Here is a 25,489-nt window from a genome sequence, read left to right as displayed (position 1 = left end):
TCCCCACAATTCAACTGAAGAGGCTCCACTAAGAAAAGCATCATCTAAGAATTTTGGAATACACTGCTGTCGCACTTAACGTGGCATCAAGAAGCAAAAACTCAAGAAAAGACAAAATTTAAGGAGATACCCCTGATGGTGGAAAAATCCTCTGCTTCTTGATGCTTCCTAAGGGCATCAGTATCGCAATAGGCTATCACACTGAAATCGATAGTCAGAACCCAGTCCCCAGAGTCATCAAGAAAGGGTCTGTTGTGTGCCACACAATCTAAAGGAGTGAATGGCCTGGTTGAGAAGGTTCCCTCAGTGGTTATGATCGAAACTTCATAGCTTAAAGGATGAGCCTACATTTTCTAGAATTGTGATTTAATAGAAAACTATTCCCTAAAGATGCTAGATTAAGAGATGTAATATATGCAAGTTTTTCTCTTGCTTCCACTTCCTCTCTTAAAGTCCATCCCTAATAAATTGCTATTCATTTTTGTCCTTCATATTTCATAGTTTTTAGAGAGGGAAGAACTTGACAGTGAGTCACACCTGTAGCCTGGCTGACGCATGCCTCTCCATGCACTCCTGTTAACAGCGTGTTATGTGTGGCAGCACAAATTCACTTTAGGATCCAAAACTGAGCTTCATAGGTGCTTAATGGAACCTTCTTTGACGGACTGAATAATGTACTTCTAATGGTTCGAGTATGGGGTGTTTTTTTTGGTTCTGAATCTTAAAAAGGCTTGTTTTCTGCATTTCCCCATGTTTACTATAGGTTTTGGTGGGGGTGGGGGTTGCTTTTGGTTTTGTTTTTTCTTTTTTACCTTTTATCAAGCTGAAGGAAATTTCCTTCTTTCCCTAGTGTACTGACTTGGCCTCTCACCCTTGTGGCCTCTCCCGTTGCGGAGCACAGGCTCTGGACGCGCGGGCTCAGCGGCCATGGCTCACGGGCCCAGCCGCTCTGTGGCATGTGGGACCTTCCCGGACCGGGACACGAACCCGTGTCCCCTGCATCAGCAGGCGGACTCTCAACCACTGTGCCACCAGGGAAGCCCCTGTACTGACATTTTTTAATATGACTACATACTGAGTCTTATCAAACACTTTTTCTGCCTCTATTGAGAGGATCAAACAAATTTTCTCCTTTAATTTTTCAATGTTATGAATTACATTGAGTTATATGAAGCCAACCTCATATACTTGTGATAAGGCAAAATTATTTGTTATATATTATCATTTATACATTGCTGGGCTAGGTTTTCCAGCATATATTTAGGACTTCTGCATTTGTATTTATGATTGAGAATAATGTATACTTTCTCTTTCTTATATTGTCCTTGTTGGGTTTTAGCATTGAGGTTATACTCACCAAATGAGTAGAGGGTATTCTCCTTTCTACATATTCCAGAATAGCTCGTGTGAATTTGGGGGTTTTCATTCCTTGAATTTTTGGAAGAATTTATCAGTAAAACCATTTGGGCCTGATGTTTTCTTTGTGGGAAGATTTTTAAATTACTGGTTGCTTCAGTGTCTTCACCTTTTATGGTCTTGCTCTGGGGATTCCTATTTAATTGAGTGAACTTAATAATTTTTCTAGGAATTTTTCTGTTCTACGAGTTTTAAAATTAATTGGCATAAAGCTGTTAGTAATGTTCTTTTAACAACCTCTGTGACATCTGTTTATCCATTTTTCATTGTTGATGCTATTTGTCTAGACCTTCTTAGTCTTAGCAGATTATATCACTCATCTTTTCAACAAATCAACTCTGGCTTTGCTCATTCTTTCTGTTGGATGTTTTCTATTTCATTGATTTGTGCTCCTACTAAAATGTTTTACTCTATTTTCTTTGCTTATTCTGTTTTTTCTAACTTCTTTGGTTGGATGATTTGCTCATTAATTTTTTTAGCTTTCTTTATACTATAACCATATAACCAAATAAAGGTTCTCCTAAGGCTGGGGTGACCATACATTCAGTTTTTCCTGGGTCACTTATGGTTTATGAAAGTAATTGCTAATAGCTTCCCTTTTCACTCCTCAAAATATCATGGTTGGGACAATCAATTATTTGATCTCCCTTTCCAAGTCCTGCTTTAGCTGTATCCCACAGGGTCTGATTTGTGGCATTTAAAAAATACAGTTCCAAGTGTTTTCTATTATTTCTTCAATCCTGGAGTTCTTAAAATAGATATTTCTTGATTTCTAAACATATGGGAGTTTTCTAGCTGCCTGGACTATATGACTGTTATTTAAATGTCAGAAAGAGGGTATTTAAAAACAATTATAGAAACAATTGTACAAATAGTATAGGCCAATGGCTCTGGAGTTGGACAGACTAACAGCCTAAGATTGAATCCCAGCTCTGCTACTTCCTATCTAAGAATTTTGGAATACACTGCTCTCTCACTTACGTCTCTCCTATCTGTGTGACCTCAGGCAGGCATTTAACTTTTCTAAGCTTTGGTTTCTTCATCTGAAAATGGGAAAATACTAGATCATTGGGTGAATTAGATGAAGTCACATTGGCACAGGGAAAGTACTCAATAAATGTTTCCATGACAATTTTATTTCAAAAATCACTTTTATGGGGCTTCCCTGGTGGCACAGTGGTTGAGAGTCCGCCTGCTGATGCAGGGGACACGGGTTCATGCCCCGGTCCGGGAAGATCCCACATGCCGCGCAGCGGCTGGGCCCGTGAGCCATGGCTGCTGAGCCTGCGCGTCCAGAGCCTGTGCTCCGCAACGGGAGAGGCCACAACAGTGAGAGGCCCACGTACCGCAAAAGAAAAAAAAAAAAAAATCACTTTTATGTTCCATAAAGAAAACTATCCTAAAGGAATCTTCCTTAAATGATGTAGATACTACCACATAAACTTTAGTTGGTTCACTGTTTCATATTAAGTTTTAAAAATGTAGACCTCCCTGTATCTCTAAATCTTTTCATCATTAGACTTACTAATGTTGTACACGTAAAACTAATACTTTCACCATCTAATCTCCTGGTAACATCTTGTATTTACATCACCTTTTTTCTTCCATGTTAGATCTTGAGAAATCAGACAAATATCTAGGCCTTTAAAGGACATATTTTGTTCGTCATCTCTTTATGTTTTACCGTAGTTTAGATAGGCCAATTTGAGTTTAGGCCAATTTGAGTTTAAGCAATGCCAACAGGCCTCACAGAGTCCTGAGAGCTGTTTCAGAGTTCTTTGGTGGGCTTTTTAGGGACAATGTGTGGGTTTTGTTTTGCAGCAGTACCTGGCTCTTGGTATATGTCAGGAAAATCAATATTATGTGAAGTTAGGTGGTACGTTACCACCCGGAATAAAAGTCAGCATTCTCTTTCTGAGACAGGAGAGTGAGTAGGCAGCTAGGAGACTCTTACTTTGTGTGGAGGAAAGTCTTCTCCCAGTTCCTTAAGATCTTCCCTTACATTTGCATACTTTCTGAATTTAGCTTACTGTGGGGGTCAGGGTGGCATGGGGAGTTGATGGGGACATTCGAAGGTAACATAAAATCAAGAACTCGGCAGCGTGCTGGGCCCTGTCTCACACAGTATCTTATGTAATCTTTACGACAGATCTTTGGGACAAGTAACCCGACTGTCCTTATTTTCCTGATGAGCAAACTGAGGCTTAGAGCATTTACATAACTAACCCAAGGTCACACAGCTAGTAAGGGGTAGAGATTGGATTTCAACCCAATGTGTTCTGACTTCGCAGCCAGAGCCTCTTACCCAGCTATGCTGCTTCTCTATTTTCTATCTTCTCTTAGCTTTAACGGAAATATTAAGTACGCGGTGGTGGTTTCTTAGCCAATTTTCTGTATCATCTCCCGGCTAGCCTCTGAACTGTCACTCTACTTCACCTGGCACCCATAGCCAGCCACTGTGTAGCCTTCGTTGAATCCACACTTTTCTCCTTTTTTCTCTAAGGATTGTGTTTACTCTATGTGTTGGCAGCAGAAACCGAAAAGGAAATGCAGAAAAAGCATCTAACGGTTTTCATAATGTAAACCAAATGTTGGTAGCGTGGGTGAGCTCTTGGGAGGAAAGGCGCTATATAAATCTGACAAATAAATAAATAACTGATTCTTTAAATAAACTGGTACTGAAAAAAGCCTTAATCTGTAACCTATTGAATTTAGGCTTGCTCAGTAGTCAGAAGTCTCCTTTTGCTCACCAACTGTGAGCTCACTATGGTCTGAAATCTGTTGGGATCACGGGGTGAGGGGGTGGTGGAAGGGGGGAGTGGTTATCAGGAGGAAGAAAGAGGTCTGTTAGGAACCAAGCCACCCCTCCATTGAAAATGATTGCCTGCCTCAGTAAACAAGAGGCATCTCTGTCATAGCTGTGCTATGTATACAACACATTCTTAGATACTTCAGAAGGATTGCAGAAAGGGGAAGGGGGTTCAAATGAAGGTCAGTGAGTAAAGTTCACAGAATGTATTTGAGGACAAGAACTGAATTACTTTACTAATCTCTGCAAATAAAAGCCATTATCGGCAGCAAGCTCTGAGAGAATCTTTCTTCCAAATATGTTGGTTTTGTGACCTACCCTTAAGCTCCCCTTTGCCACTCCCGCTCCCTCAAAACAAACTAGGACAAAACAATCCCAGTTATAGAATCTGTTCTGCAGATCCCAGGCCTGTAAGCTTCATGCATCCTTAAAGTTATGCTGGGGGAGGGGATGAGGGTTTCTGGCTGGTGCCCACCTGGAAGTACCTTTTCCTGAGGGGGCCATAGCAGGCCAACTCTAGAGTTTCATTCTGGAAAGTGAGAAGATGAGCGCTGAGCGGAAGTGCAGTGATTGGGCCTGCCAGCTGCACAGGCTCTGGTTACAGAACTGAGCGGTTTGGTGCCGTCTCAGAGCCATCAAGGAAGTGATTTGTGGAGGTTGCTTTGGAAGGTGCTAGGAAGGTTGCAGAGCGGGGAAGGGAGAGAACATGGAAAGTGGGTGCCCTCGTTACTGTTCCTGCTAGCATAAACTTTGGGTACTTTATTTTAAAAAGCCCTAAAGAGTATCTTCACTTTCTTTTCTGCCCACTTCTTCAGAATTTGCGTTAAAAAAAATCAGGTGCAGCATGCTTCTGGTGCCTGTATTCTAAATGTCAAGCCTAAACCCAAGTTTCAAATTTACACTTCAAAGACCACAGAAGGGTTTCCTTAAATAACAGCAACCTTGAAAATTGCGCTCCTGGTGACAATCCACTGTAATGCATTCAGTGCCCACTGAACCTTACAGAGTTCATAAAACTTGTTTAAATAATTGGCCAGGCTGATTCTGATGCTTTTGGTGTCTGGGAGAAAAGGATAAATATATATAAAATAGTTTGGTGATCTTCATGTTATAAAATGGTCTTGTGGTGCTGCTTTTAGTTAAGATAGTAAAGACTCACAGAGTGAGCCATGCTATACCCTGATCTAAACAGTGTTTTATCTGCACACAAATCTCTTCAGTTTAAGATTTTAAGTCTTGTTGTTCTAGGAATCTATTGGCCACCTGTTGTCACAGATTGATTCTGATCAAATTCAAATTATTTGATTAAAACTATTAATAGGATCAAACTAAAAGTAGAGAGTAAGACCTTAATATTAAGGGTTCCATTGTTGACTTTTAAAACTTACTTTTTTGATTACTAATGAAGTTAAACTTTTTGTCTATGACCATTTACATCCCTTCTTTAGTGATTTCCCCGTTTATGTTCTTTACCCATTTTTTCTGTTGGTGTGTCCATCTTTTATTGATTTTTTAAAAGCCCTTTATATCAACAGTGTTAACATTACTGTATCTGTTAGAGATTTTTCCTCAGTTTGTTTAATTTGGGGCCTTGTTTCTGGTATTTTCTGACTATTATAGATTTTTTTTCCCCCAGTTTATCGTTTTTCTTTAGGTTTCTTTTGTTTATTGACTTACAGAAATTTATACAAGGAGATATATCCATATTTATCTTCATGATTTCTGCTGTTGGTATGATGTATTGAAAGGTTTTTCCTCACTCCAAGATATGTTTTCACATATATTTACTATCGTGGTTTCACATTGAAATCTTTATATGAAAATTTTGGCATGTGGTATAAAACAGGGATCTTTTTCCCCTCTTATTTGAAATGCTAACCTTAACAAGTAGCATATTCTGGAATATGCTTGACAGTTTGTGACTTCTCGTTGGATTCCTTAGACATGCCTTTCATTCTTTGTATTTCTATTATTGTGGCTTTATAATATTTGTCAGTCTAATAGATCATTCTTTCTTAGTCTTTTAAAGTTTAGAATCATTTTGTCAAGTTGGTTGGGAAGGAATTGCTTTTACAGAATAATTTTCAGTGAGTGAACACCTTCCAGGTTCTAAATATTTTCTTTCATTAGATCGGTTGCTTAGAAAATAGTTTTAAGATTTTATTCTTGTATAGCCTACACATTTCCTGATTTTTCCTAGGGATTTTATGGCTTTGATTGCTATTACATATAGGCTTGTTTTTTTTTTTTAACTACGTTTTCTAACTGGTTAACTTCTGGTTAAATACTCCTCTGTCTTTAAAAATTAATTCTGTCTACAGGTTAGAAAATGAATGAACCAGTGAACAAACATAACATGTTAGTGATATTTGCAAATAATTGGTTTTATATATTCAGATACGTAATCTGGCCCAACTATACACATAGACTGTGCATGAAATAAAAATGCATGGAAAATAAGATGCTACCATGTCATTCATTGTTTTATTTATTTATTTTTTTGGCCAGTCCCTGACTCAGGAGGTTTGAAATGTGTGATATAATTTTGGGAAGAGGGTAAGGTATCCAGAAGTAAGCATTAATAAGTACTTTGCAAATAATTCCATTAATCTGGACTTCTAATCCTCAGTGCTATATCACAGTAGGTATTCATCCTGTTCTTACTTAACAATGTAACTACTACTTTCTTCTTGCAGATTTCAGAGACAACTGTCTGAACCCTGCCACCCCTTCCCTCCTCAGTCAGGAGTTCCTGGAGATAATCGCCCCAATTACCACCGGCAAATGTCAGAACCTATCGTCCCTGCACCCCCCCCACCCCCTCAGGGATTCAAACAAGAATACCATGACCCACTCTATGAACATGGGGTCCCAGGCATGCCGGGCCCCCCAACACATGGATTCCAGTCACCAATGGGAATCAAGCAGGAGCCCCGGGATTACTGCGTTGATTCAGGTAAGCATAAAATCATGCCGTTCCTTTCTTCAGTCTCTCACTCATCTGTCAGGTTGTTACTGTCTTCTATGTGCAGGGCTTTGGGGAGTAGTTTTATAAAATTTGCCCTCAAAGAACTTAGGAGCTAGTAAAGCAAACATGTCTATGCATAACTGAATACAAAACAAAACAGAAAAGCCATGCAAATGGTAGGAAGAGCAGTAGGCATTCAGAAGTGGTGCACAGTACATCTGAGTCCAAGCCTGAAGATTGCCGCCATCCAGTCTTGGTGATGTCCTTTCTTAAGACCGGTTATCTTTCGAGTCACTGGACACAGGGGATATTATTTCTGCATTTTAGGCCTGCCTCTGGTTTTGTGGCTTTCTTTTTGAATACAGTGACCCATTAAACTCCCAATACAAATATAAGAGAGTCCACATGTAGGATGGGATTCTTTCTATTCTTGAAATGAGTGGTGTTCTGAGAAATTGCCTGGTCTGTCGTGGCTGTATAGGATGCTGGGTACGCCATGGAAAAGTTTGTCCTGTTAGTTGCTTCATAGGAGTCGCTGCTCTGTTGCAGTACTTTCATCTGGGAAAATTCCTGTGTCCTTCAGCTGTTGCCAGTGTACAGGGAGAGGTATAACATGTTAGAACACGTATGGTTTGCTTTTGGGTTACCTCTTATCTAGAAACTTAAACGTAAAGAAGTTTAAGCTGGCCTTGGGAGTCCTCTCCACCCTCACCCGAACACTCATTCACTGACTACATATCTTATAGGCCAGGCTTATTAAATGAGATCATTATGGGAAAGGAGAGTGGGAATTTTGCAGCTTGCACATTTAGAAACTCTTTCCTCTTCTTCATTTACCCTTATTTTAAAAATGACACTTTTTTGCTCCTTTTCTTTTGCAGTTGGTGCTAAAGGAATTTGAGGGTGGTGGGTCAGTTATCAACCTTTCCTGTGTGTGCTTTCCTTGAAGATCCTGGGGAGGGGGTGGGGCAGTATGTACTCAGTGGCTTTTGCAAATGGAATAGGATATAGAATTTTCTCTTGGCCTTCCGAGATAATACATAGATTGCTCAATTCAGGCAGAAATTGGTTATGGGAAAGCCTGGGGAGGTAGGCAGAAGGGAGACATCTGTTGGTTTATGATGGAAAAATTACCAAGTATAGGTATCGATAGCTTATAAAATGTCCACTGGCATTCCTCCTGAAGGCTCTGATGTATTTTTCTCAGGAGCAGGCATGACCAGCAGCATTTTCCCTTTGGGACTGACATTTTAATCGGTCCTATGAGTCTTTCACCCCATCCCACTCCCTTAAAGCAAGACACCCAGCAGATGTTACTGTATCTACAGTGCTTTGATCTGAGAGGTGTTCCCAGGGTGAAGCCTCATCCCACATGGGCACAGCTCAGCTCACTGCCTTCTGTCTCGATGGACACCTTGATAACATGGTGTCTGAAGAAGAGATCGCTTCAGCATGGGTTCCATTCTAACAGTAATAACGTGGGAGAAATGTGCTTGCCAAGCTGCAGTTCCTCACTCCTGCCCATTCTTGTCCTAGCTTCATCACTTCCCATCCCCCTCATCTCTTTGACCTAAAAATACCCTCACTTCTTGGAGCAGAAATGGATATGACCATCAGCAGTAAAGGAGAGCAAACTGGGGAAGCTCTAAAGTGACCTTCCTGCCCCTCCAAACCCCAAAGCCCCTGAGTCAGGACAGGCAGAAGGCCACGCTGGCCTTTTGAAAGCCATTTTCTTTTTCTGCCGTTAACTCTCTCACGAGGTTTGACGTTAACTAGTTTCTAAAATGAGCAAGTTATGAGAGTATTTTTTCCTCCCAGTTCTCTTGATTGCGAGTCGAGTCCTCCGTTCAGATGGTGGTACATAGTGTTTCCCACGCTGCTCACTAGAGTGGTACCCCTTTTCCAAGACAAGGCCAAAAAGACATGACCTTGGAGCAGGAGAAGGTTTAGGGGCCTTCCTGCAGTGCTGCAGTTGGACCGATGTGCTGATTCGGCTGCAGGAGTGTGTGTGTCTGTTTCTCTTTCAGAAGTGCCTAACTGCCAGTCGTCCTACATGAGAGGGGGCTACTTCTCCAGTAGCCATGAAGGTAAGTAGCTCTTTAAAAGATAATAATATTCAAGGAAGCTTAAAGTTGCACAGTTTCCGGGCTAAGATGTGAGATCGTAGTTTAAACCTTCCTTAGCTCGTGAACACGAGAGTTCACTTATCGTGATCCCCAGCTATCTCGCACACAGGGTTTGAGGCATGCTCTTGACCTGTGAGGGCTGCCATCCTTTTCCATAGTAATGACCCTAACTTTTAAGAGGAAAACACGAACCCGTCTGGTTTCCACCCTTCCATACAAGGAGGTTATGTATACATAGCTGTAGATAACACTATCACCTAAACTGGCACTTAGGAACTATGTCACGACTTGAGATGGTACCTTCAAGAGTTCTCTTCTGAACGCTGAAACAGGGAGGGATTTCTCTCTTAGAACACATTCCCCAGAAGGATGTCCTGTTTTCTGTCCTATACATCTCTCCATAAATACCTAGAGCAGTGTGGTTCCCCAAACCTACAGCATCAGTCAGCTTCACCTGGGACTTGTTAGAAAAGCAGATTCTCAGGGCCCACCCCAGACCTGCTGAATCAGAGTATCCAGGGGAGGGGCCCAGCACTGTGTTCCAACAAGCCCTCCAGGCAATTGTGACACGCACTGACCTGAGAACTACGACTGCAGAGTCATGAGGCTCAGCTTAGGCTGAACATTAGAATCCCCTGGGGAACTGTTAAAACTTCTGGTGTCCAGGCTTCACCCAGAGCAATTAAATCAGAGATTCTCAGGTAGGACTCAGGCGTTAGTAGTTTGTAAAGCTTCCTGGGTGATTCTCATGTGTCCCAGGGTGACAACCACTGTTCTAGAGTTTTAGAGAAAGGTTGAAAGAGCCGGTAAGATAGCACTGTGAAGCATTGGCTGGTTATTATGAGTGATTGTTTCACAAGAGCGGTCTCTATGGGTGGCTGCCTCCCACTGACTTGGTTAGAGGGGAGACCCAGTGTGGCTGCCACGGGCACCCGGGGATATTCCGAGTGTCCAGCCCTGGGAAGGAAGGGCAGTCTACTGGACCTCTGGCCGTGATCGGCACAGCTGTGTGGGGCTCTCTTCCAGGTTCCCGAATGTTTCTATAGCAGCAGTTGATGTCTGCAGCAGGCGAACTAGAAGGGAGTGAGGGAAGAGAGGGAGGAAAACACTTTGCATGATTACATCATTTAGAAAGGAGCATGCTCTTAAAGGAAATATTTTTAGTAAGGCATCGGGCTGCTTGCTACACACAGAATATCTGCGAGCTTGTGTTTTTCCCCCACTTCTTCCCTGACCCCATACACATTGAAGAAATTAGTTTCAAAGAGATCTGCATTCTTAATTGCTCTCAATTACCCTGACATGGTTTTTCTCTCCTCCTTATACGGGCTTGACCACAGATGCCCGTGAAATAGTGAGACAAGTGTTTCTGATTGGCATCTGTGATTACTAAGACAGCCATCCTGCCTTAGCGTTCACCTGGAATCTTTGCATGCTGTTTTGAATCTTTCATTTCCACTTTGTCCCTCAAACAGGTTCTTCCTTCCTGCCACCTTTATTTGAGTGATTAGATGGTTGTGGCCACAACTGATGTAACTGCTGTGCAAATTCAACTGACTTAAATTTCACTTAAACCAACAGCATCTTCCAGATGTTTTAGAGAACCACACGTGGCAATGACTAGAAACCACAAAGTACACCAAAACGAAACTCATGGGCAGGGCTTCATCTGATTAGTTTGAAAAACCAAACCTAGAATTTAATCTAGATTTACATTTTTTTCCCTATATACTGTGAACTGTGAATGTATTTTCTTTACCTTAGAGGAAGAAAAGCTCTAAAAATAAAATGGCAATTTTGACATGTGTGTAAACTTTGTAGTTTATTTATAATGACTTTATAATAAGGCTGTTAAAACATCACTGGAATAGCAAAATCCATGTGGAAAGTCAGGAAATATGTAGCTTCCTGGTAGCCAAGGCAAAAAGCATGAAGCATGATGGATTATGTAATTCTTGTTAATATAAAGTATAATAGTTTGTCATAAGTCAGTTTCCTAGTACCAACTTGGAAAATAAATTATAGGAGTCCCTGAATCCCTAACTTAAAAGTTAGTATTGCGTTCTTAAATCTTTTAATGGAAACTATAGATTCCCTCATATTTATTCAAATATTTATTGAGCACTTATGTACCAGGTGCTATAAGGAGGCTAAGATATTCAGGATATGTCCTTTTACTAAAGGAATTTAGAATCCATGACAGAATATAAGAAAAAGCTCTCATATTATCCAGTTAATCTCTTAATAGCACTTAACACAATGTACAAGTACTTACTGTCTTAATTTCTTACAATTATCATGTATTGCACACTTATGTACCAGGAGCTATTCTTAGCTCTCTATTGTAAAGATAAATCGGTCAGTGGAACAGAATATGTATCAACTCATTAAATTCTCACAAGCCTATAAGGTGGGAATTATTATCTTCCCCGGTCTTCAGATGAGGAAATTAACTTGAGAGAAATTAATTAACTTGTTCAAGGTCACACAGTTAACCTAGGTCTATCAGTCTGGCTCCAGGGCCCACACTTTCCACACTACACCATGTCTCTCTTTTTCCCTACTTTGTTGTCTGTCTCCACCAGTTGGGATGCAGGCTCCACGAGAGCAAGCACGGAGTCTGTATTCTTCTATCTACCCCCTTCTAGCACAGTGCCTGGCATAAATATTTATTGGATTAAATACTAAATAAAATATACTTCCTTTGTAGTTAAGCAGAGAAATAATGCTTGGAGCTGAGGAAACAAAAATGAGTAATACAGAACCTTAAAACAGTCTGTTTCCTCCAGGTTGGGCAGTGTTTTCCCAACCCCGGGCCTCTTTAAAATTGTGCTGATCCTGCCAAGGAGAACTTGACCCGGGCTGATTGTGAAGAAAAAGAACAGATTCTTTCTTGGCACCTTTACCCAGGGATTTTAAGTCAGAGCAGATCCCTCTCAAAATCTAATGCTAGCCCTTCACTGCAGAGCAGCCTCCTCTGCCCTCCCCCTACCACGTACCTGACACTCATACGACTGGACCCCACGCCAGACGAACTGATCAGAGAACCGAGCACAGGGAGTACCACTGAGCAGACAGGAGCTCCTGGTGCTTCCTCTTGAGAAGTGTGCGGGTAGAGGAGAGTATGCCGGAGCACTCGCCCCGTGGAACAGGCTGGACCGCAGGCAAGGGTGTGGTCCCATCACTCCTGTCTACTAACTGGCTTTGGCTTGAGCCGCTGGCCTTGTCAGGGTGCCTGGTGACCTGGTGGTCAGCGTTGAATGCATATTAAGGGTTGGTGGGTTTAGGATGCCAGGCCATCCTTCTTGACACCTTCCACTTTTTGCCCTGCCTTCCTTTCATTTCCACTTACGTGTGTTGTTGGACCAGTCAATTCCCCTTTGTTTCCTTGTCTATACAGTGAATAAGTTTTACTGACAGAAAGTCTCTTCAGATTCCTTCCACAGTGTCTGGAGGTGATAATACCTCCAACTTTTTGAAATTATTGCTTGTCACAATCCTCCACAGGCCCAAGCCTTTACTCACTTGGCATTGTTCTCTACCCTCCAAGCTTTTTCATGACTGAATGAGGTGTGTGGGCAGCCTAGACAAGCAGTAAGAAAGGTTGAAATTAATATTTGCTAAAAGGAAAACGGCTAGACCACATATAGATCAACCAGATCCACCCGGTAAGGCCAACTGAAATAGATGAGATGTCTTTTCAGATACAAAGGCTTAGTCACGGACACACTGATCCATGCAGACCTTGTAAGCAAGATGCAAAGGAACGTACAGGTGACTCAGTGCCTCCCTACAGTCTCAGCTCTGATAGCAGGAACTGAGGCTGTTCTGACTGAAGCGCAGGTGATTGCATCAGAACAGAACGTCTAAGTCCTGGTGAAGTTGAAGTTCCCTCCAAAATTCAGTCTGGCATAGGTAGAGCACTTGATCAGGCTGAGGACCTGAAATGGTAGAATCCTATTTTAGTCCTTAAATCCAGAGTTTTCAGAGAACACAATTTGTTAAGCAACATGTTCTTTCTAAATTCTTCTTCAGGTTTTTCATATGAGAAGGATCCCCGGTTGTACTTTGACGACACCTGTGTTGTTCCTGAGAGACTGGAAGGTAAGTAGCCACATCCAGTTTGTTGGGAAGCTGGAAAGTTCAAGATGTCAGAGTACGTTCATCGGTCTTGATGCCAAATTAGTGTTTGACCAAATCAGCTGTGAGAAGCTTGAGACTAAAGTACCACGTATGTGTCTTTGTCTCAAACAGGCAAAGTCAAACAAGAGCCCACCATGTATCGGGAGGGGCCCCCTTACCAGAGGCGAGGTTCCCTTCAGCTGTGGCAGTTCCTGGTTACCCTTCTTGACGACCCAGCCAATGCCCACTTCATTGCCTGGACAGGCCGAGGCATGGAGTTCAAGCTGATAGAACCAGAGGAGGTAAGCGTTGGAAGCTGGGATCAAGTGATTTGATTTGTTGATGTTTGTTCCTGTTCTCCATTGAGCCTTTTTACGGTGTTAAATATGCTCTTCCTTCTCATTCAGATTCTAGCCTGGCCAATGGGCTTGGCAGTGCCTTTTCTATTAATAGGACAACTTACAATTCACAGACAGGCAGAGTTCTCCGCTGCAGAATATATAAAATGTATTAGTAACACTTCTGCAAACTCTGGGGAGGGAGGCCATGAAGACTTGCATTCTAATAGGGTCTGCTCTCTCTGTTGGAAAGTCTTTTTCAAGTGTTCTTTCAGTGATACCAACTTGTTTTGGTGTCAACCCTCATATGTCATAGCCTATACCAGAGGTTACATGAACAGATTTTAAGACATTTTGGTAATATATTATAGGTTGCAACTACCCCACTGTGTATTTCAAATGGCTCTAACCTAGAGAAATAAAATTATCAGAGATGGGTCAATCTTAGGAAGTTAGATTTTTTTTTTTTAAATGTAGTATCACAGTGGTTGAGAGAGGACACAAACCTTCATTATTTTGTTAATAGAAAGAAGAAACGTTGCTACTGTCTGTTTGCCCAGACTCTTGACAGAAAGGCCAATGGACAGAACCAATACCATTTCTTCAAAAGGGGAGGACATCATGGAACTCCTCCTTTCCTGAATATTGCAAAGTAAACTAAATCAGGCTCTGAGTTTGGCGTATTTCAAAAGGGGTTGTTTTATGTTTGTTTGTTTTGGTTTTATGGCCACGCCACACGGCTTATGGGATCGTAGTTCCCTCAGCAGTGAGAGCTCGGAATCCTAACCCCTGGACCGCCAGGGAATTCCCAAAGGGGTTGATTTGATTTCTATTTGATTTAGAATCTAGAGAGATTATAAATAGAAAAGAAATAACTTCCCTGAAAATACGACATATGCTTCTTTTGGTAGCATATACTTAGGTGTTACATATTAAACCAGCAGAGCAAAATGTATCTTTGGGTTGGGTGTGATTGGAATGGGACCAATGCTCTTGGAAGGAGTTTGAACAGGGACTGCAGTTGTAGATGTTGTTCCATCAATTCCAGGGCTCACTTTAGCACACCAGGGGGACAGGTGGGTATGGGGGTTAACAGCAGGAGATTTAGAAGAAGAAAGTAGCCTGAAAGTTAAGATGAGCAAAGGAGAATGTGTGGATTGGAGACTTAAGGAGAATCCTGACTGATAGGAGAGGAAGGCAGGCTTCATTAAAGGCAGTTGGAGAAGATATATGTATGGTGTTCCCTATCTTGCATCATTCACAAAAAAATAGAAATATGTCAACACCTCATATTGTAAACGGTTTCTGTTAAGAGTCAGTCTACCTTCAAAGCCAGAGTTTGGTACTGCCGTGTTTTCCTAAGGGTGTCTTTTTGGCTAAGTCGTGTTTAGAAGTGGAGCCTGTGTTTGTGGCTTCCAGCCACACTGGAGAGCATCCGCCCTGCATTCTTTTCCTCATAACGTGGCCTGGTTTATGTGAGGCTTGAGGAAAGCATGTCGCCCAGACTCACTAAGGCTTTTTGAAAGTCAGTCTGTCCCGTGGGCAGCCCTTATTGATTTATCTCATTGCAAACAGGAGCTTTTATTACTTTATTGCCACTGCCTCTGGCCTAAGCACAGGCTGTATAGCTGCAGGTAAACCTGGTTATGACCCTTTGTAAAGCTGTTATTGAATCTGCTGCTCTCCTACCAGTGGTAAAGAAAATGATGAACAGATGGCCAAGGGCCCCCGGCTTTCTTAATAACGAAGCTAATACTAAGCCAGAATGCTCACATAAATGCCAAGCGGCCAAGTCACAGGGGAGGCCTGTGGTGGCCTTGAGCCTCCCTCAGCTGGTTGGACAGCTTTGTTTCTTCGGGAAGTACTTCTTTCCGCCGCACCTTGAAATCCCCGAGCATTCCATGAACTCCGAATATTCCATTCTCTTAACCCAGGATCAGCTCTGTCCCACATGTGCACTTTGGCCTCTGGACACGCAGCATTTGAATTTTTTCGCTCTCTAATCCTTGTATAACTTGGAGGGCCCTACTCTTGTTACTGTCAGGAAGATACCAACTCCTTGAAAAAGCTGTAAGAAGTTGTCATGGGGGAAGCTTGAAGGGTGAAGCGGAGGAGGAAGCTGTTTGGGCCGTAATTGTAGGCAGCTGTGTGGCTGAGTAGTGCACTCTGGGTAATTATCCATAATATCCATTACACTGTGCATGGAAATTGTGGTTTGGGAACTGCTTTTGGCAGGCCTCCTAATCAAATGTCTTTTGATTGTCTTCCAGCTTAGCACCCTCTCAATTATGACTGACTCGGCTTTAATCTGGAGCCATTTTAACTGTGAATCTGCATTAATGAATATTTTGGGGGGTAGGGTTGTTTGTTGAACATGTGGCAGATAACTGATGCCGTGGGGAGGTTTAAAAGGACGGGCTGCTAGAAAGAGCCGCTCCCTGCGCTGCGGCTGCTCTCTCTTAAAAAGGGAGGAAGAGACGTGAGGTTTTCTTGTTTGTTTGTTTTTAAAACTCCTTCGGCCTCCGTCCTCAAGATGCATGCTACCAAAGTAACGAATGTGAAAGATGAAAGAAAGGAGGAGCTGGTAGCTAGCTATTGCCTGCTCCCCTCCCCCAAGAAACGGGACAGCCCTAATTCCCAGCTGCTCTGCAGTTGTGCTGCATCATGATTGCTGCAGAAGGAGCAGCCCTGGTGAGGGCTACTGAATCAGAAGGCCCTGGCCCAAGAGGATGAGTCAGTAACTATGGCTACCAGAGCTGCTTTGAAGTCTGTGCGTACATAAAACCTCTCTCCAGCAAGCTACTGCATATGCACGTGACAGCAAAGAGAGGTCACGGCTGAAGTTGAAAAATACTCACGAATTGTTTTCCACCACTGACTATAGTAAAATGATGAGGCTGGGCTTCTTTTAAGGGTCCCTGCATCACTTGTGTCTGACAGCAGTTCAAGTACAGTTTCATGGTGTCATTTCTTCTGAACAGGTAAAAGGACACGTATTGACTTAACAGGTTCTTTCTTACCCCTGTTTCTGTTGGTTTAAAAATAGAAATTGGTTAAAAATAGAAGTTGGTTAAAAATTGAAATTGGTTAAAAACTGGTTAAAAATAGAAATTGATTAAAAATTGGTTTTATCTTCTCGGGACTTCCCTGGCGGTCCAGTAGTTAAGACTCCACGCTTCCACTCCAGGGGACACCATTTGATCCCTGGTCGGGGAACTAAGATCCTGCATGCTGCTTGGTGCAGCCAAAAATAATAATAGTAAAATAAAATGTTTGTCTTCTTTAACCAGGGGATGTATTTTTGGTTCATTTTGTCTTTTGGGCCATTTCAAAGAGTTGAACGGGTGCAATGTGGAGAAAGGGGGAGAGCCAGGGATAATCGTGTGTGCTGTGGGGCACAAAGCAAACGAATGGAAATTTAACTTTCACACAGTGTCTTGCAAGGCAGAGTGGAATCGTGGCTATTGAATTACTGTAATATAATTAGGACAGATGCATTCTTCCTTACTTACCAGATTATTTTTGGTATTTATTAAAGGTCATCTTAGAATCCTGAATTCAGAAGATGTTGTTTTCATTCTGCCCCAGATACTTTTAAAGAATACTTCAAGTGAAATGTGGTTTTATGATCCACCTTTTCCACTTGCAGTCTCCCTACTTCTCATTCCATGTTTTTCATCTTTTTTTTTTTTAAATAAAAAGGAATGTAGTTATTTTGGTTTTTTAAGTTTCTAAAACTGCCCCAAAATGTTCAAAACATGATCCCTGGTTTGCATACATTTAAAGACCTCATGTTTCCAAGGTTATTCTTCTCTTACCTCGACAGTCATCCTTATAATAAGTAGGATTTGGGATGCTGAGATACTTGAGAACAGAAATTGCTTGGCTGTCCTGCTGAACTCCACTAGGAAGTTTTCTTGCTATAAGGTCTCTTTGCCCAAACCTCCAATTACACCCCCCCCCCCCCCCCGTCACTGCACCTCAGAGGTGGACCAAGTTGGATATAATGCACTTCAGAACTGTTTGGGAAGCCCTGTTAATTTTTCATTAAGTGGATAATGGTGCTACATGTTTTAATGTCCATTCTGCAAGTCTGCTGGGAGCAGGGGATTGGATGGCAGCAGGCTGAAATGATCCAATTCCCCTTTACTCCATGAGCTGCTATAAGTAAACATCTACCAGCCCCTCTCCAATCTTATTAGAATTGAACTTTTGCTCTGCTGGCCCATTAGCAACTCACCAGTGTGTTTCTAATGTTTCAGGAATGACCATTCTAATTATTCCTTATTGACTGCTACAGAAACCATAGCACTTAATGGCAACATGCTAATGGTCTATGGGTATTGGTCGATAATTCATATGTGGAGAAACAGTAGAGAGCCTGCTTCCTCTGGGATGCTAGCCGAGCCCTCTGCAATCTTAAAGTGCTAGGATTTTTCCACCTCTAGGTCTCACCTCTTAGCATTTGACTGAATCATCACCTTTGCTGAATGTTTGGTCTTGAGGGAATTCAGTGCTTTTCCTTCCAGGTCAGAGAAATGGGTCACTGACCAAAGCAGTCAGGTTCTAGAACTGGCTCTCCTGGGATTGGGAGAAAACCACTAAGCCCAGGGAGTGAGTTTCCATTGCTCTCCTGTCTCTTCAGGTCGCTCGGCGTTGGGGCATTCAGAAGAACCGGCCAGCCATGAACTACGACAAGCTCAGCCGATCTCTACGCTATTACTATGAAAAGGGCATCATGCAGAAGGTGAGCGATTACTAGAGACACTTAGACCACTCTGACCACTCTCAAAGAGAATGTCAAGGGCTTCTGAAATAAAACTGTATGTGATGACTGGAAGGACATGTTAGCCTCGTAAGTAATTCTGTGATAGGAAAAACATCTTGGAAAAACTTAAGTTAAATGAGATAATAAGGAGCACCTTTAATGTTGTTGGGTACGTGAAAGCCAAAGGTTGTGTATGGAAGACACTGTAGGAAAATTAGGCTCCTCTGCTTTAAACTGTCTCTACTTACAAAAACATCCAGACAGGCCAACTATTATATCCATAAAGGAGCAAGTGAGGGAATCGACTTGAAGGTCTCCCCTCCCATGAGAGCTTAGGCGAAGTCTTTAGTTGAAACACCGAGACCTCCAAATATGTTGGTTTAATACTCCCAAAAGTGTTAGGGCAGTAAAAAAAAAAAAAAAAAAAATCATATTTCTCTTTTAGAACCTTAGAAACTGGAACTCAAGTTAAAAACCCAAGGTTTGCAAAACGGCAGAATCACCTGGTAGCAGGTAGCAGAAAAAAGGATGAAGTGTAATTTTGAGGAAGCCAATACAAAATCCTTATTGCGATAGGTGGTGAAGTAAAATCCTGTGGATAGGCAGAAGATGAGAATGGAAAATCTTTGATTGGTTTTTCTTAGCCATCAGATTTTATACTGTACTGTTGCCCAGATTCTAGCATTTACACATTTAAGCAGTCTACATGGTAGATGCCAAGATGCACTCAGAAGTATATGGTCATTGCCGCTGAGAACTTGTCTACGCTGAAGCCAGGCTTATCTTTCTCAGAGGGAGGTGGTAATATGACCCCATATTCCTCTCATCTCCTTAAAAAATATTAAAACAGGGCTTCCCTGGTAGCGCGGTGGTTGAGAGTCCGCCTGCCGATGCAGGGGACACGGGTTCGTGCCCCGGTCCGGGAAGATCCCACATGCCGCAGAGCGGCTGGGCCCGTGAGCCATGGCCACTGAGCCTGCGCGTCCGGAGCCTGTGCTCCACAAAGAGAGAGGCCACAGCAGTGAGAGGCCCGCGTACCGCAAAAAAAAAAAAAAAATATATTAAAACAGCTTTTCATGGATGGTCTTCTGGATAAGATCCAGACTTTTTAATGCTTCATACAGGCAGGCTCAAGGCACCATTAAACCCTCATTTCCTCACTTGTACTTGGCTGCTTTCACTAGCACAGCCATCTTTCTCTTAATATATTTGTTTACCGAACAATACATATCACATTCATGTAAGTTATCTAGCATACTATGAAATGAAAAAATACCCATTAAACTACCGTCCTACCGAAGAACACTCCTAACGCCTTCATTGCCTGGCCAGCCCCTACTTGTTTTCTCAGTAAATCACCTCTTTACTCCAAGAATCTGAAGTTCTCAGGCTGAGTTACATGGTCCCTCTTCTGCTTCTGAGAGCACCTGGGCTCATCTCCATCACTTCCCCTACTGTCCGTATTGTAAGTTACTCCCTGGCTTGTCAGTATCTGCTACAGGAGTATCAGCTCCTTTGGGGCAGCAATGAGGGTTTGACTTCAGTGCTTGTCACAGAGTGAATAGATACTCTAGGATGGGTGGTCACCCCACCCAACTTCCGCCCTTTTTTAAAGGGTTAAATTCAGTGGGGTTTTAATACGTGCACAGGGTAGTGCAGCCGTCACCACAATCCGTTTGAGAACATTTTATCACCTTAAAAAGAAACTCTGAACCCATTATCAGTCACTGCCTTTTCCCCCTCAAACTTCACACACACTCTCTCCCCTTTTAGTTTTAACATTATCAGGTAGAATCCTAAACTGAGGAAGGAGGGCCATTACTCCTTTGCTGTTCCCAACTCCAGATCCAGTCTGAGGGAATGTAATCAAGACACAGTTAACTTGAACTAATGGCAACGAGTTGTCCCTATGAACTTGTTCCTAGGTTTTCTAAGGAAGTAGGAGAGAATTATCTGAGAATAAAACAGGCAAAAAGTACAGGAAGGCACAGGAATGAGACTTGGGGGGGCTCAGATCCAGCACTGCATTTATGCTTTAAGGAAAGTCAACCTTCCAAAGCCTGTTTCCAGTAAAAATGTAGATAATAGTCCCTAATCTAATCTCAAAGGGTAATATATGTGAAAACATTCTAGAAATAGTAATGTGCTATCCAGTGTAAGAGATCATTGTTATATTTATTACATGACCCATGAGTAAATGAGAACTAAATAAAAGAGGAGTGGTAGCATGCCCGTCTAGGGAGGGACTTAGAAAAGCAGTAGTCCCATACCCTCGGTTTTTGAAAGGGAAGATTGAGGTTGAGAGGTTGAGACTTGTTAGCGACTGAGCCAAGGCTGGGAGCCAGCCACTCCTGGCTTATGAGCTGGTATCATTGCCACTATGTCCTCCTACTTCCCTCTTCCACATACGTGAGCTGACTCTTGGGCCGGGGAAGGAGAGATTTAACAACCCAAACAGGGATGATTGATTGTATACATCTGCCACCCTTAATCAAGACCATTTGGTTCTTGTAATATTATAATGCATAAAATTCATATAAAGGTAGTCATCAGTTCCTTCAGTGTAGCAGAACCATGGAATGAGTAATGTAAAACTGCAGGTAAGCCAAAACACGGTTCTGTTTGGTTTTGGAACAAACTTAAAATTCCCACACAGCTCTCTGAATTCCTAGCCCTTCAGAGCAAAGCTGTCCTGGGAAAACTGTAAACTTTGGAGGGAACTGAACACATGGTCTGACTCCTGCATCTTTCAATCCTTATATCTTCTTGTAATATCAGGCACCAACCTCAGCATAACCATTGTTTCTAGGCTGTGAGTATAACACAGTGAGGATTTTCTTTTAAAAGAACCTAATATGAGTTTGAAATTCAGATATTCTTTTCAACTGCTAAGCTGTGGTGTCAACAAAACACTTGGCAGGTAACAGGTTCCTACAGTTTATCAAAATAAATCTGAATGATTTGGATAATCAGCTACCAATGAGCCTCTTGGTCCCTGGCTCCCTGAGAGCTTGGTGACTTACAAATATCTCATCCTTCCTTTGGTGCCCTGGCCCCGGCCCACGCCCTGTTCCAGCTGGGCCTCATAAGGTGTGTTTTCTCTCTTCAGGTGGCTGGGGAACGATACGTCTACAAGTTTGTCTGCGACCCCGATGCCCTTTTCTCCATGGCCTTCCCCGACAACCAACGTCCGTTCCTGAAAGCGGAGTCTGAGTGCCACCTCAGCGAGGAGGACACCCTGCCACTGACCCACTTTGAAGACAACCCTGCTTACCTCCTGGATGTGGACCGCTGCAGCAGCCTCCCCTATGCCGAAGGCTTTGCTTACTAAGTTTCCAAGCGGCTGAGCGGCCAAACCCTAGAGCTAGCAGTTCCCATTCAGGCAAACGAGGGCAGTGGTTTTGTTTGTGTTTCTGGCTGTTCCCAAAGCTTGCCCTTTGAGTATTATCTGGAGAACCCAAGCTGTCTCTGGATCGGCACCCTTAAAGACAGATACCTTGGCGGGGGAGTGGGAACAGGGAGGGGCAGAAAACCACCAAAAGGCTGGTGCCTCAACTCTGAACCTGACAAGGTTTCTGGGAAAGCAATTGAAATGGAGCCTCCTTCCCATGGACAATATATGCAAAGCAATACCTTGTTCAGGTTAGTACCCACAAACCAGGACAGAGTGTGTGACAATCTGCATTGATCATGGACTACTAAATGCCTTTACGTAGAAGGGCTCTGATTTGCACAATTTATTGAAAAAGATGTCACAAACCCATAGAAGAGGAGGTAGGCAAAGTTAGGGAGGCTCAAACCATGAAGGGTTACAAATATATCTTAAAACTCAGAGAGCTCTTCCAGCTTAATCTGAAATGTTTCCTCTTGGTCTGGAAAGAAGGGGAAAAAGGATGAACAGCTGTTACCCACTCCATGGTTCTCAAATAAAATAAACCATTGCTACCCTTGGGAACCTTCTGGCCATGTGGTCACCAAGTAGAGCAAGCCCCCTTTCTCTTCCCAGTCACATGGCTGTGTGTGTGGATGGCTTTAATTTTAGGAGAAGGGTGATTAACACTTTTGACAGTATTTTGTTTTGCTTTGATTCGGGGGATTGTTTTGTTTTGGTGGTTGTTTTGGAAAAACAGTTTATAAACTGATTTTTGTAGTTTTGGTATTTAAAGCAAAAAAAAACAAACCTTTTGGTAACTGCACTGCGCCCTTTAAACAGGGCAGTGCCAATTTATGAAGACGCTGCAGCTTGAAAGGGGCTTTGCTGGGGGCGTCCCCTTAGCCGAGTACAAGCCCTCTTTTATTGCCTGCTTTGTGCTTTCTGCACCAGACAGCCTGATGGAACATTTGCACCTGAGTTGTACATTTTTGAGGTGTGCAGGGCAGCCTGGACACACCGTTTAGATTCTATGTGTATAGTCCCCCATGTTCCCTCACATGCCCTCTCTGGAAAGCATATGTACATAATACATGTCATGTCCATTTGAAACCTGGTCACCTGGTGAAAACCCTAGGTAGGGATTCTTCCCTGGGCATGACTGATGACAATTTCCATATCAGTTTGTTTTGTTTTCCTGTTTCTTTAATTTTTGGACTTGAAACCCTGCATATGATTCAATAGGGTTTGAGACTTACGTGCGACACTGACAGGTAAAGCAGTACTAGCATCTTAGTTTCCTGCCACTCTAAAAAAGGTTTTCTCCGATTGCTGTATTATATTGGGAACGTTTTAAATAACCCAGCTAAAGCTATATGAAAGTTAAGCTCAAAGTAGTGGAGAAAGAATTAGAAAGTGGTAGCACCTTGCTGCCTGCTGATAGGATTCTGTGCTTCCCCTGACACCTAGCACACAAAGAATGACTATGCTACTCTTCATATGCGAAGGACAGTGCTTTGAGTTGTTTCTCTATTGATGGAACCGCTCTGTAGTCTCAAACAGTCCCCCTGGTGACCAGGAGCACATTTGTGAAGAGGGTCACAGAGATAAGGGGTGCATTTTATAGCTATGGAAATACAAGATTTTCCTCTCTTGGAAGCTAATTAGCCCACAAAGGTATTGAACCTGTAGCTTGGGCCTTAATTAGCGTTGTATTCTAATCAAAGGACTTTCCAAACCGGTATTTATAGCTTTCTAACCTACACATAGTCTATACATAGATGCATATTTTACCCCCAGCTGGCTAGAGGTTAATTTGTTGTAAATGCTGTATAGGATTTGTTTTTTCCTTTCTTTACTTATCCGGGTTTGGGTTTTGTTGGGTTTTTTTTTTTTTTTTTTGATGGATTTATGCTGTCTTAGCAAGTATTGAAAAGAATCCTCTGTAGCCTGAGCTCCCCTCCCCTGCTGTAGCCACGTGGCCTGTGCTGTCTCGGGACACAGGATGGCAGCATCACCGTTGCTTTCCCATCGGATTCATGCACCTCCCTGATGGTTTTGTTTCTTTGTTCTTGTTTTTGCTTCTTTCCAGAGTGTGGAAAGTCTACAGTGCAGAAAGGCTTTAACCTGCCAGTTGATTTGAAATACTTTCCCCTGCGCAGGGCCATTTGCATCCTGCCAAGCTGCGTTATATTCTGTACTGTGTACAATAAAGAAGTTTGCTTTCAGTTTACCGAATGCCTGAAACCCGCCTCTTTCTTGCCCTCAGTGGTCTAATCTTGAAGCAAGCAGAAGCCACCTGGCATCGTTCTTCCCCCTCTCAGCTGTTTAGCCTTAGGCCTGTGGAAGTTGATAGTTTGTGTACAACTGCCCCATCGCCTCATCTCTTAAGCTCTGACCATTTGACCCAAGAGAGTAGGAGAGTAGAAAGCAGAGCGGGTTTCGCAGCCAATGGTGAGCAGACACCACCCCCTCTCCTTGAACCCACCTACTTGCCAACTTTCAGTCAACTTTTTTTTTTTTTTTTTTTTTTGCGGTACGCGGGCCTCTCACTGTTGAGGCTCTCCATTGCGAGCACAGGCTCCGTACGCGCAGGCCCAGCGGCCACGGCTCACGGGCCCAGCCACTCCGAGGCAAGTGGTATCTTCCCAGACCGGGGCACGAACCCGTGTCCCCTGCATCGGCAGGCGGACTCTCAACCACCGCACCACCAGGGAAGCCCTTAGTCTACTTTTTTGAAAGCATAGCTCACGCTTGGGCCCTGGGTTGCATGTAAAAGATCACTAACTAGGCTAGGACTTTGAGTTCCAAGATACATCCCGCTCAGCCCCTTAGATGGATTCTTGGAAAACCAGACAGAAGTTAAGACCACCCATTCCCTAGTTTTCCCTCCCAAAAGGTTTGACCTTAAGGAGTAGAAATTTTACTAATAGTTCCCTCAAAAACAACAACTTAGGAAGGCTTATGGCTGTTTGTTTATTCCAGCCATAGAGCAATAAAAACCTTTCTTCCGAGTTTGAACCATGTTACCGAACGAGGTTCATTCTATCGCCCAGCAAGCCAAAATGCTGAGACACTGAGGTTTGCAGCAGGAAGAGGGCCTAATGGGAAAGCAGCAAAGAGAGGAAACAAGAAATCAAGTCTGAAAACTGCCCCCTACGAGCTAAGGGGCGGGGATATTTATAGGTTTAGGAATCAAGCGTCAGGGCCGACTGAGGCATGGGGAGCATGGGGAAAGGTGATTGGAAAAAGGTGCGGGAATCGAGGTTCTGCTATTATAGGCCTCTGCACATCTTGAGGGTGGAGTTTTCAGCCCTCTGTGTCGAAAGGTCACCCAGCGGACACCGCGCATGCCCAGTTGGAGGGTCCGTGCTCCTGTCCAGTCTTAACCAGCCCAGCTCCAACTAGATACACACAGCTGACTCCAAGTTCCCGAAAATATCTCAGGCAAACATGGTTAAGGCCACGTGCTCCTTGGAGGACATGGCAGGTCTTAAAACAATGTTGATTAGAGAATGCAGGTGAAATGAATTTAACTCATGATTTCGGGAATACATATATCACTTGGGAAA

The 25,489-nt window shown here is 42.9% G+C and overlaps 1 protein-coding gene across 2 annotated transcripts in view; it reads left to right on the top strand.

Moving 5' to 3' along the window:
• Positions 1-24,151, top strand: part of ETV5 (ETS variant transcription factor 5) — a 56,488-nt gene extending 32,337 nt beyond the window's left edge. The window contains exons 8-13 of one of the 2 annotated variants that reach the window (XM_032631482.1): positions 6,922-7,181; positions 9,221-9,280; positions 13,355-13,423; positions 13,574-13,743; positions 18,425-18,526; positions 21,657-24,151. In XM_032631482.1, the coding sequence (XP_032487373.1) occupies positions 6,922-7,181; positions 9,221-9,280; positions 13,355-13,423; positions 13,574-13,743; positions 18,425-18,526; positions 21,657-21,878 (883 nt within the window). In that variant the 3' untranslated portion in view covers positions 21,879-24,151. The remainder of the gene's footprint in view (positions 1-6,921; positions 7,182-9,220; positions 9,281-13,354; positions 13,424-13,573; positions 13,744-18,424; positions 18,527-21,656) is intronic. The other variant, XM_032631483.1, reaches the window with a different exon arrangement.
• The last annotated feature ends 1,338 nt before the right edge of the window (positions 24,152-25,489 follow it).

The sequence above is a fragment of the Phocoena sinus genome, chromosome 4, assembly GCF_008692025.1.
Source record: "Phocoena sinus isolate mPhoSin1 chromosome 4, mPhoSin1.pri, whole genome shotgun sequence".
NCBI classification, from domain to species: domain Eukaryota; kingdom Metazoa; phylum Chordata; class Mammalia; order Artiodactyla; family Phocoenidae; genus Phocoena; species Phocoena sinus.
The sequence above is the reverse complement of the archived record's forward strand: the minus strand, read 5'-3'. Positions and strand labels throughout refer to the sequence as shown.